This window comes from Diprion similis, chromosome 10 (genome assembly GCF_021155765.1).
Source record: "Diprion similis isolate iyDipSimi1 chromosome 10, iyDipSimi1.1, whole genome shotgun sequence".
In the NCBI taxonomy this organism is placed as follows: domain Eukaryota; kingdom Metazoa; phylum Arthropoda; class Insecta; order Hymenoptera; family Diprionidae; genus Diprion; species Diprion similis.
This window is the reverse complement of record NC_060114.1, coordinates 3,374,206-3,386,931: the sequence shown is the minus strand read 5'-3', so window position 1 is coordinate 3,386,931 and position 12,726 is coordinate 3,374,206. Positions and strand designations below refer to the sequence as shown.

Sequence of the window (12,726 nt, the reverse complement as noted above, 5' to 3'; positions counted from 1 at the left end):
CCTAATTAAAAAGAGGAAGCAACAGCTGGAGTCCGACCTCTCTGTTGCACGGTCAAAAGAGTGGGGAACACTGTATGCCTCTTTTTCTACAGCAGGAGCGTACATATCATAATTTCGTGCCCCAAGCGTTGCATTGATATAATCCCGATAATATGAATACATATTATTGTGTGGTAGTAGTGATTAGTGGGTCAGATTATTAATACAAACAATCAATAATATCAATGTTTAGCACATTATTTAATGAAATAATATGATATATGAATGTGGAACGGGCGCTTCTATCAAAAAGTTAGATACACATAAAATATTGAAACGTAAGTAATAATAAGTTTTTAGATACTGGACGTGATTCAGTAATTAAATGAAACTTGATGGTTACTTAAACAACAATAGCAATGCTTAAGTCTGTATGCTCTAAGGGTACATTAAAACAAAGTCTTGGAGTCAAGCCCCAGCGTTTTATGGTACAAGCAGCGCCGTGCCTGATCAATTTAGCGCCCTGGGCAGTATCAAACAAATGCGCCCCCCCTACATCGCTGAATAAGTGCACGTAAAACCTACTGTAATAAAATATGGTAGCACAAATGATCATCAACTAATTTTGTTGAATAAGATCATAATTTACTTTTATTGATCGAATAGACAGTGGAGAGCAGCTAAACCAAGTTGAAGCGCTAATTCATAATTATAAGTCAGCTATTCTTCTAGCTTTACGAGATGCAAATTTATCAATTATTTCGTCATAATCTAAGGTCTTAGCTAAACTATTTTCTATAGATAGTATAGCTAAGCCTGATAATCTTTCCTGTCTCATCGTTGATCTCAAGTAAGTTTTTATGAGTTTCAGTTTACTAAAGCTTCTTCCGCACGATGCAGTAGTGACTGTTATGGTCAAGAAAATACGGTAAGCTATCTCTATATTAGGATAGGCCGAGGTCAGTGAAAAATCCCTGATGCCGTTAAGCAATTGTAACGGCGTGGCTTTTTTTAGATTCGGAAAAACTGATGCCACCATGAATTTAAAACTTTCCACCTCGCCAACAAACTCCGTAGGTTTTATGTTCTTAGCGTACAATAGGCCTAGGTCCATGGCGTGTTTTTTTAGTTCTATTACGGACCAGGATTCGAGTGCTGATCCGGTCAGAAAACAAAAGTCGTCGTTGACTTCGGTCATTTTGTCGAAGCACCACTGCATTTGCGACAATAAAGTGTCTAACACGTTGAAATAATCAATTTTGAACTGCTTTTCTCGAGAAAATACTTCATCGGGTGCGAGCTTCCCGGGCATCTTTCTTACTTTTCTTACTCTTGCCTGACTAAATGTCAAAAATGTGGCCTCAATTAGACATTTCTCACATATACTTGTGGATTAGGAAACGATTTCATCAGTGTTTCCCGATCGGAGATTCTGCAACGCATTTGTTAGTCCAGAGATAATTCTACAACCTTCATCAATCGAGATATTTGCACTCTGTAAAACGACGTTCGCCCGATACACGATGTGTAAGATTTTATCCCAAACCACTAAGCAACAAACAAAATTAAATGTTATTTGCTTCAGCAAACCTTTAGCAGCAGCAACTGTATCACCAAATGAAGGATCTTCAGATATTTCTCGTAACGCATTTAAAACTTCCTCTAATTGGGTACGCAACGAATGAACCGCGTTATATTTCGACGCCCATCTCGTATCGGAATGTGTCTTCAAAGTGCATTTGAGTACTTTTTTTTAACATTTCCCACCGGCGAGTAGAGCTCGAAAAAAAATCAAAGATTCGCTGAACAACACCGAAAAAGTTTACCGTTTTAATCGAAACAGTAGCTGCGTGAACACCGAGTAAATTAATTTTCGTATGTGAGCTTGCACCCCCTGATACTTTCCCGCCATATTGGCCCCATTATCATAAGCCTGGCCACGACAGTTATCTATATCTAAATCATCGTCGATCAGTTTTTGTTGGATTTCAATAGCTAAATCATGCCCCGTCTTTTTCGAAGTCTTTATAAAGTCAATGAAGCTTTCTTCAACGACGTACTGATCTTTCTCGAGACTCACGTATCGGATTATTTGACACATCTGTTCGTCATGTGAAATATCAGGTGTACAATCAAATAATATCGAGAAATATTTAGCTTTTCGAATTTTATTCAGTAATTCAGATTTTACTTTTGCGCTACTTAGAATATCTATAAATTCATGTTGGAAAAGACGTCGTACTCTGTATGCGTGTATGAGTGTGTGTATGAGATGGTAATTTGGACTTCGCCTAAATTGCCATGTACAATTTCAAACCGCTGTTGATCCTTGTGGATTTAGTCCAAGCGCGAGGCTCACCGAGAGCGCACCTGTACACAAACCTTGTAATTTCTTTTTCTCTAATACAATAAACACACGAAAATTCTAACAATTCATTCTGAATTTTGTTAGATAAATAGGTTGTTCGTTCGGATTCGGCTATATGCTTAGCCAACGCCGGATTTCAAAATTTTTCCGCCCTAGGCCCGTAACTTCGTGGCGCCCCTTTTGAACAGTTTTTTTCCCCATAAAGTATAAGTCATAATCAATTTTCTTCAATGCATCAAATGAAACTTAGATATCATCTAATAATAACACAGCTTTTCCTACAAGCATGAAAGACTGTTAAATGAATAGAGATATGAAGAAAAATAGGTTTTATTGCACTTACATAACATTATTTCATCGTCAGTACATGGTACATGTATGACAAAAGAAATCGACAAAATAAAATTATGATCATGTACATACTATCCAATAAATATTTAGGAGTAAGTTTTCCAATCAAAAGAGACACTGTCTTCATGCTTTCGTTGCTGCAAATTGATCGATCATTTCTTCGCAGTCAATTTTTTGTAATTTTTCGGCGTGGATAGTTAGTAACGCGACAGCATTTAATCTTTCTCGCCCCATACTAGCTCGTAAATAACTTTTCACTCTCTTCAAGGTTGAAAATGAGCGTTCACCTGAACAGTTAGTTGCCGGCATGCTGCGGAAAATTCGCAATGCTATATCTACGTTCGGATACATCTCGCGTAACTCATTCTTTCGTAAAATTTTACACACCTGCAGTGCCGTAATCGAGTTCTGATTGTCATCACGCAATATGGTTTTCAAGTGGCTGCTGAGGTGAATGCATTCTTCGCGTAAACTTTCTTCCAAGTCTTCAGGATATTTGGATACGAGATCCTTAGCACCAGTTGCAATTTCATTCGAATCCCACGTCAAGAGGTGATCCAGAAAGTTGAATTTTTGTTGCAGCTTGACTTCGGCGCTGTAATTCTGCCCTCAAAGTATCAATGATCGTATTAAATACATTGATTCTGAAATGTTCTCGACCGTTGTCCGACTGCATATCACCTTCTCTGGTTTCGTCGAAGTTTTCTGGTTTTTCTGCTACGCGAATCGTATGCGTAGTTTTGCAATCCACATAACGAGTTTCCCTTATTTTCGTAATATGTGAAATGATCAGGACAACTTCTCAAGTCTTGTAAGAATTCAGCGAGTGATGAAAACAATTGCAGAACGGTTGTTAGATCTATACGTTCTTCCTGAAGTTTTCTACTCACGCTGTTGAATCTCTTCAAAATCGCAGTCCACAGAGCGACCAAGAACGCAGTTTCCAATTGTTGTAACTGAGACAAAATTCCTCTAGCCTCGCAACGTGTTTTTGGCTTTTCTTGTTCATCCTCAGCCATGCATTCAAGAGCTTCGATCACGCCAGTCCATTCATCATGTAAAGCGTAACAAGCGTCATACCTGGCAGACCAACGAGTGGCAGAAAGTTTCTTTAGTACTCTGTTGACGTGCGAGAGAAGGATCTCCCAGCGATGTGTAGAAGCTGTGAAAAAATTATACAACTCTTGCAGTGTATAAAAAAAAATTTGCTGCTTCTTTGATTGATTCAGCCGCGCATTGTCCCACGAGATTTAAAGAATGACCGGCACATGGAATATAATCAGCCAATGGATTCAATTTGCGAATTCTCGTTTGCAATCCAGTGTAAGAGCCAGACATATTGCTGGCATTATCATAAGATTGTCCGCGACAGTCTTAGATATTTAGATCATACTGGCGCAATGCGTTCAAAACTGTGTCCGTCAACTGCTCAGCCTTATGCCCGGAATTCGCTATAAACGCTATAAATCTCTCCACTGGCTTACCATTTTCTGTGACATATCTTATGATCAAAGTCAGTTGATCAACATGCGCAATATCAGGCGTCGAGTCAACGCTTATTCCAAAGTACTTGGAAAGTTTCGTTTCGGTTAGGATTTCATCTAACAATTTATTATGAATTAATATGATAAATTCTTCGTAAACTGTTTTCGATAAATAGGATGTGCCTCCACTACCAACGTGAGCATTTATTTGCAGGTGCTTGGCAAGAAATGGATCAAATTGAGCAATTAACTCCATTGATGCTAAAAAATTCCCATTATGCGGATTTCCGATTTGTTCGATGTTTCCTCGGAAACGCAAGCCTCTTCCAGCTAGAGATTTCACAACTACAACCACTCTTCTCAAAACATTTCTCCAGTATGATATCTCGTCATTCATTTGTTGGATCAGTGTGTTTTCCAGACGGGTTCCTACATTGCCTCTTGCTTTCAGACTGCTAACGTTCGTTCTGTGATATAACGAATTTTCATGACTCTCAATTCCTGCTGTAGCGTTTTTCCAGCCACGAAAACCTTCTCCAGTAAAACAATTAATTTCTCGTCCAAAAAGATAGCATGGTGTGCAAAATACTGCCCCTTTACTCTTTGAAAATTTAAGCCAACATCGAAGTTGACTTTCACCATTCTTCATTCGTCGTTCAATAATTTTTAAGGAAACATATCTTGTCTTGTCTGGGTAAACATTTTTAGAACTGCTGAAATCCATGTCCATGTTTTGTTTTGCGCCGTGGATTGCTACAAAATCGCGAGTACTATCGTCGCATTTCCATAAAGCCGGATCTTCGCTCAGTTCGAAAGCAATCACAGCATTCTCAACTTCAATAGATTCATTCGCAGGACCAGGATGAAAAATTTGCTCTACGGATTGGCGCGTAGACTCAACGCCAACCTCACAAGCTCCAACGTTCTTACCGCTCAAATTTCCACCGTCCTCTTGAGCTATGACAAGCTCTCCATCGCTAATCTGTCACACGTCAAATAAATTCGAATAGAGATAAAAAGATTTTTGTGTAAGTACAACAGTTTTGATAAAACGTATTTTTTGTGGTGCCAATTTCAGTTTCTCAGTTATCTATTCTAGTGTTTAGTATCTTGAAGCAATCAAGGATGTATATAGGCGGCACCTTCTCAATCAAGAGTGACTTTCGTTGACATTATTGCATACTTTGTGATTAGACAAAAATCGGAAAGAATTTAGCCGCAATAAAAACGATATGAAAATTAATTTTGAATAATAATACTGCCCAAGAGTTATCAGTAAATTGTTGAAGAAAACGTTGTTTAACAATTTTTTAAGGGATTTTTTTGTCATGTGAAATGTATTTGTTGATGTTTTTGACTATACATTCATTTTTAAATAATGTTCTCATTATTTTGAAATTTTGGTTCTCGAAAATTTGTAAACGTTGTATTTACGATATTATCCGTTCAATGCCCCAGAAATTTCTCAATTGTAATATAAAACGTTTTTTTTCGAATAACTTCTTTCATTTTTCAAAACTCAAAAATTTTCTAGAACCGAAATTTCAACAGAATGAGAAAATTCTCCAAAAATTCATGTGTATTTGGTGACCATAGCTACACGAATAACAAGTAAAATGTTAGTAAATAAAAAAAAAACGTAGTGAAGAATATTATTTACCACTTGTGGTTCATCAGAACGTGAAGATATAGTTGACGAATCTTTAAAGAATCCTTGAATCTTCGGTATCTTACTCAATAGATTTTTTTCTTTCTCCTCTTTGAGCAGTTTTTTCTTTTTGCTTTGATACCCACTTAATTTTTGTCGATCACTCATATTTTAAGAAGAAATCAGTATATTTGCTGATACTCGTTAGTACTAACAAAAGACCGCCGTTGGCACCGTCCAAAGACTAACTAAATGCTCCGGCTACGCAGAAAATTAGCTCTGCAAGCTGGTTTAAACTGGTGTAAGCTGCAAGCTTCAACTTGAGCGCGCTAACAAAACACATTCGAGTCGGAATTCGTCGTAGAAGACGAATACGTTGCAACAAAGTAATGAATATTTGCCGAATTGGACATCATATTTTCGCTGTTTTCTTTTCTACTATATTTCACATAAAGAAAATTAACATAAAGAAATTCTGAAAAGTGCTTTGTGATTATAGGAATAGCACGGTCTTCAGTGAAATCTACAGTAGTAATGGCCGCTCTTACCAACTAACTTGTCAAACTTTACGTTGCTAGTCTTTGATGTGGCGAATTTTACCATCAATTGCTGTAGATTTTACCGAAAAATTTTACAACTTTTTTCTTGGTGCTTCTGGTTTCTTTATTTATCCTTGAGCATGAAGAAAAATCATGACGTGGCGCCCCACCTACCATGGCGCCCCTAGGCCCGGGCCTTGCGGGCCTAGGCAGAAATCCGGCGTTGTGCTTAGCTATTGTAGCATCATAATGACTGATTAGTTCAATCAAACCCAAAAATATTCCGCACTTGGGATCCCCGATCTGATTACTGGAGCCTCTGAAAGCTAAATTATTAGTACCGCAAAATATTACGCAATCTGTTACAATTTACAGAATATGCCTCCATCTTTGTTGTTCATTCTGAATGACCTCTTGTAAGCGATTATTGATAGTCTTATTTTTTTTCAGATGTTTTTCGAAAGTTTTCCACGATAAATAATTTTCGCGATGGCTGTTTGAACGCTCGTGTTCATAAATTCGAGGATTTAGATGCCTCCAATCTGAAAATCCTTTTTTTGCATCAGCCAAAGATTGTGATATAACGCACGATTTCGCAAATAGCATAGACAGGAAACAATACACCGCTTTTGTACTCTTACTGTATATCATCCATGCACGCTCGACCGTTTCCCCATTAGAAAGGAATTCTTTAAACCAATCAACAGAAAATCGTATTTTGTCTATGAGATTCTCTGGTACAGAAAAGTCTGCATCCTTTCCTTGCGATGGGCCGCGTTCAATGAGGTAGGTCCTTAGTTGATTATCTATAACAGGCCAGCTAGACGGGTCATTCAAGTTAAGCTCTTAATTTTTCTCATTTCCGCTACAATTTGCAGAATTTTCACGCGTGAGGATGTCTGGATCCACTTCTTTGGCCTTTGTAAGAAACTCGTCATCTGGTTTGTTGGATGCTGGACCTTGAAAACGGGCAAATTTTCGTGACCGGTGCATCGGGAATAAAGTAGAATCGGGAACAAACTCAATGAGATGGATTGGAATAGGAAAAGAAAAGAATGGTTTCTCACAGGCATTAGATTCTCGAGAAGTTGTGAAATTATTTGATGCTGCATCCTCATTAGTTTCATCTTGTTCAGATGGATCAAGATCAGTATGAAGATATTGATCTTGTACGGTTTCACCTTCGCTATTACGTAAGCCTAGTCGTAAAATAATTATTAGAGTCCGATTCAGATTTGAATGACATGAATTTAGTCCTCATTTATTCATTCGGAACCAAATTTTACCTGCACTATTGTTGGTTGAGTCACATTTTTTAACCCACTTTGCCCATTGGCATGCTAGCTTTTTGTTATCCTCCTCGGTCTCTTTTTTCATTTTCCGGTATTTGGCGCCTGATAGCTTCTTCGGACCCATTTTCGAATTAATGTGGTAATAACAACAACGAATATACGGTAAGAGATGTAGGATGAATTGAATTAATCTGGGTTACGTAGCGGGTATAAACATCGGGGAATAACACAAACAAAACAGACGCTGTTGTCCATGGAAATGAGGAAACAAAGCACTAGCCACGGTCGTGAATACATACATACATGACAACAACTTTGAAGCCAGGAATTCAATTCTCTAAATGCACGCTTGACGTCGCCACCCGCGGAAATATTTGAGCGGTGCTATGTAGTATAGTGCATTTTATGCCTTTGACCGATACACGGCATCCCCATGAAAGAATACAAAATCTTGTATACTTCGTATACAATGTAATCAGTAGTCAAACACCACTTGTCAGATTGCGATTTCATCACAAAACATAATTAATGAAGATCGGATTAGAATGAAAAAAAAAATGGGTTGTCTGTAAAGTCGGTTTACGGACGATAATTTTACGTGATAACGTCATAAGCAAACATTGATGAAAAATTGCTATGCTTTTATGAATTGAATTGAATTATGATCACTGAATTATCATTATTTTGTATAATACAAAGAAGGAGTGGATTGAAAATTACAATTTTTTCGATAATTTTTTTTCGTTCCTCGCTCTCGCTTGCACGCTCGGCTCAAGCGGAACGTTACTATATGAGTCATGCTTTTTCGTGAGTGCAGCCGGCGTTCATCGATTTATAAAACGTTATCACGTCAAAAACTTTCATCTATGCTTTGACGTCTGACCGTGGGGTCGCCATCTTGCGATCCACCCTTACTTCTCTTTTTCCTACGCTCTCCCGACCGATTCCCACAGACAACCACAGACAACTTATATGCAGACTACTGCCGATTCCGGCGACGCTCCGAGAACAAGTCCTAACAAGTGCCCTCGCGCCGCTCGCGCGATCGTATTCGCGTAAACGATGCCCTCTGGTGGTCGGTCGGTACATCCGAGGAATGAAAACATCTCACTGTCGCAACTCGCAGCAAAATACATTCATACAACCACAGCATTGCTGCTGTCTAATTCCAGCATTCCTACTACTTATTTAACTACTACACTCGCCAACATCGGTAATATGCTTTTACGCTTTAGTGCAATTTTAACAAACATTTCAATCACACACTTATTAGAGGTATAATTCATCTGTGCAACAGTGTCTCAACAACCATAAAAGAACCAAGTGTCCTTGCTGACAAAATCTTATCAAATTTTGTAATCTCTTCAATCGAATAAATTATACATTGCACACATGCGAACAATTATTAATATTTCTACTTTTAAGGATAAAAATTAGAAAGTCTTTGAATGCGATTCAAGACTTTAATATCATGTGTTCTAAAGTGTTATTACCGCAGTCGAGGGCATCCGTTCATTGCCTCATAATAATTTTTGACGATTTAAACACTGACAGTTGTGAAGTATTGTTTTATTAATATAATAATGAAGTGAACAAATTAATTGGGTTAACTAATTATAAAGGATTACCTCGTAGCGGGGTACAAATGTTGATTGATACGTGCTCGCTGCAATTGCCAAAAAGTATGATGCATTCCACAGTATCGCATAAATGGTGCATAGATATGTTGTGTATATGCATGTCGCGGCATAGAGAGGGAACGTATTTAACTGCACATTATTACCACGCAGGGCCAAGCCTTATACACGATTCGCATGAATTTTTTACAAATACCTCCCCACCGCAACCACCGTCATCTAAAAATACATTTTCAGTTAGTACAACCTGATTGCAAATCGTACCGTGGAATCATGCGCTTCTTTCAGTTTACTCATACAAAAGGTGTTCGACATTAGTCGGTCATTGTGTCAAGGATCCAGTCCATGTAGTAAGGGACGCTCGTGTAGACCGAGGGGAATCCTTCGATTCCGCAAGGCTTTGGTCCAAAACTGACGACTCCGTACTGAATATATCTCGGTCGGCCGTTGATATATGATCCCGGAAATTGCATGGGACCCCCGCTGTCTCCTAAGCAGGAGTTCATTCCGTGTGAACCACCGGCACATAGTTGCCTGTACGATATATCAATCCATTCGTTCTTGTAAAAATTGGCGCACATGGAATGGGACAACACCGGCACCTTCACCTTCAGCAGATTTTCACTTCTGGTACCCGACTCGGTCACACCCCATCCAGTAACGATTACCTGGTGGAAATAACTTGTATTAATCATTTACCTGTAGCATCGTGCAGAGAGAATATTACTCCAGAACGCGTATGGTTACCTATTTTATAATATTGTTACGTATCTCCCTTTAGACCCTTAAATCTAACCGTCTGAAGAATGTAAAAGGAGTCTCTTGGGAACGACTGTCGTTTTGGAGAAACAAAGTCTTTTATTTCTCTCTTTGAAAATATTTCATGATCGTAACATCGACATTAATTAATAAACCGATTCAACATTAATTTATCTGTGTCGTGCCATTATTTTACTAAGAAATAACAATATATAGAGGACCGCTTACCTTTGGTCGCTGGACCCTCGCGGCCTCCCCAATCGGTAAACAAATCGGCCGGACGCTGGCCGGTTGGAAATTAGCATCCCCGTTAATTCTGATGAGCGCTATATCGTGAGCTCGTTGCCCAACGTATCCAGGATGGGGGTGAGACCTTTCGACCAAAAAGTCCTGATACTTGTCGGCGCAGGCGATTTCGACCCCTTCCTCCACGTCACAATCACGCTCTGTGCTGAGGTCGTGTTCACCTATTCGAACGCCCACCAACCGGAGCCGGTGTTTCAGATGGGTAACGCAATGGGCGGCAGTCAAGATGTATCGTTTGGAAATCACGGAACCTCCACACCTGAACTCGGGATATCTTTTCCCGACGTCGTATGCGATCAATGCCATCCACGGAAATTCAAAGACCGTAGTTTTATTGCCCCCGACGATTTTCGGCTCGATAATCGGTCCGCAACGTACGTTGTCGAGCAATCGCAGATTCGGATGATTCGTGACGTCCGGTGGCGATGGAATTTCGTTACTAACATTTGGTACGTCTGTGACGTTCGTCGTCGTCGGTGCAGGCTATTCGTTGTAAAATTACAAGCATTAAACACACGCGTACAATTGTTGTAGACGTTGGAGCGACGCGACCGTTTGTGCGGGTTGTGAATACAGGTATATACTTATATAATATCGTGCATACCTGCGTGTTCCGTGGGCAGCAAACCTTCGGCATAAATCCCTCGAATCCACACTGGGATTTTTGTAGAATACTGAAGGTTGAGCTTGGCAATGGTCGGCGTTGATTTAACAGCTGCCGAAGCTGATCGCAATGGTTGATGTTGACGCAGTCGCCTGTGGTACCCGAGACGGTCTGGCATGGTTCTTCTGAGGGAAAAAACCCTTCTGAAACGTCAAATGAAAAGCCGTTACCCTTCCAAGAGAAATAGCTGATAGGGCAGCGTTGTCCATCAATGCGCGATCTGTTATCATATAATTATTTGTTAACAAATTGTATGGGTAATTAGTACGCTAGAACCCAATCAAATCAACACCTCTGCCCATGCATCGTATTTGTCCGATTCTGCGGAAGCTGGGTGATCGCAGAGATGGACAAGCAAGTATTTCGACGTATAGTTATGTACCTGTTGTGAGGTCATTTACGAATTTCAAAAAAATGAACCAACGGGAAAATAATTCGCGAACTACGGGGTGAAAATCTAGTTTTCTCCGTCGCCATTTCAAGTAACAAACTACGAAAAACATCTCTACAAATTTCGGCTACTCCATGATTATGACTACATTCCAAGGAAACGAGTTTTGATGGTAAACGCCATTATGGTACATAACGTTATAATATTATCTGGAAATGTTATTTGTACAGGTAAAATTATTTTGTAAGTTCCATCACCATTTATAGTGCATTGATCATATAAATGTTGCGTTTGTGCGTTACGAATATGTGTTATAAAAATGACCATGCCTTAAATCATACAATGTTATGACCGAAATAAACTTGTCATTTATTACATGATTCATCTTGGAAATTCGATAAAAATACGTAAAAAATCACGTAATGATTCACAAACCCGCGAATCATCAGATATACTATATTTGAGATATTATCATACTTCAGATCTAGTAGTATATTTGATGATTCGTACTTCTGTAATTTATTACCTGATTTTTTAAACATTTTTCTCCGATTTACAAGATAAATCGTGTATAAAGTTATACCGTTGTTTTCCCTCACAAAATCTTATGTTTTATCACACGAACATTTTCAGCAGTGTTATACGTTAGCTCGCTGTGAAGTATATATATAGAATTGGAATATTTTCAAAGGACGCTCTTAAGTACCGCGCCTGTTATTGGAAACTAATTACTTGTAGATCACATGTGTAGACACACATTCTCACGTGTCCAAAATTTTTTTTTTCCGAACGTTAATTGCCGTTAGCCAACGCCTGCAGCTTTCGTTTTCAAAACATACTCACGTCCATTGGATCCCGAAATCGCAAGGAAGATAATTCCCAAGTAGAACAGCATCATCCGTAGTTGGCCGATGTGTCGCAAAAAGAATACCCGGTAAATCCCGATCGAGGCTAAACAAGCAACTAGCCGCGATGTTTTAATTTGATAATGAGTGCGATATGATTGAGTGTCGAGTACGCGGCTTGTCGTAGAAGAGAAATATCAACGCTGCACCGGCGGCTTTTGTCTTTCACGAACGGGACCTCTGACAGATTTCGATGATGACAGTGGGACTCTCAACAGCAGATTGCCGGTTAAATACGAGAACTTGGCTCGCGATGGGGTATTCCAGGTTTCGATGGATGCGGATGGAGCGGTTGACCTCAACTATCGCGTTTGTATCGTCATCGGTGATACGACCAACAAAGACAGACTGAGGACAAATTTCCTGCCGCGTGTTAATCTTATAATTACACATTTACGTACTC

At 39.2% G+C, this 12,726-nt stretch overlaps 2 protein-coding genes across 6 annotated transcripts; both read right to left on the bottom strand.

Moving 5' to 3' along the window:
• Positions 1-688: 688 nt before the first annotated feature.
• LOC124411382 lies at positions 689-1,291 on the bottom strand. The gene has a single exon (XM_046890473.1). It carries the CDS (start codon positions 1,289-1,291, stop codon positions 689-691), a length of 603 nt encoding a protein of 200 aa, XP_046746429.1.
• An 8,110-nt stretch (positions 1,292-9,401) lies between these two features.
• On the bottom strand, positions 9,402-12,400 carry LOC124411196 (melanization protease 1-like). 5 transcript variants are annotated; one of them, XM_046890177.1, is made up of 4 exons: positions 12,253-12,400; positions 10,968-11,152; positions 10,286-10,846; positions 9,402-9,966 (listed from the first exon to the last, which is right to left on the bottom strand). In XM_046890177.1, exons 1-4 carry the CDS (start codon positions 12,314-12,316, stop codon positions 9,613-9,615), a joined length of 1,164 nt encoding a protein of 387 aa, XP_046746133.1. In that variant the 5' UTR covers positions 12,317-12,400; the 3' UTR covers positions 9,402-9,612. The 5 variants fall into 5 exon arrangements, with proteins under 5 accessions (XP_046746133.1, XP_046746134.1, XP_046746131.1 ...); XM_046890178.1 differs by having other exon boundaries at positions 10,968-11,149; XM_046890175.1 differs by having other exon boundaries at positions 10,968-11,170; positions 12,262-12,400.
• Between the last annotated feature and the right edge of the window lie 326 nt (positions 12,401-12,726).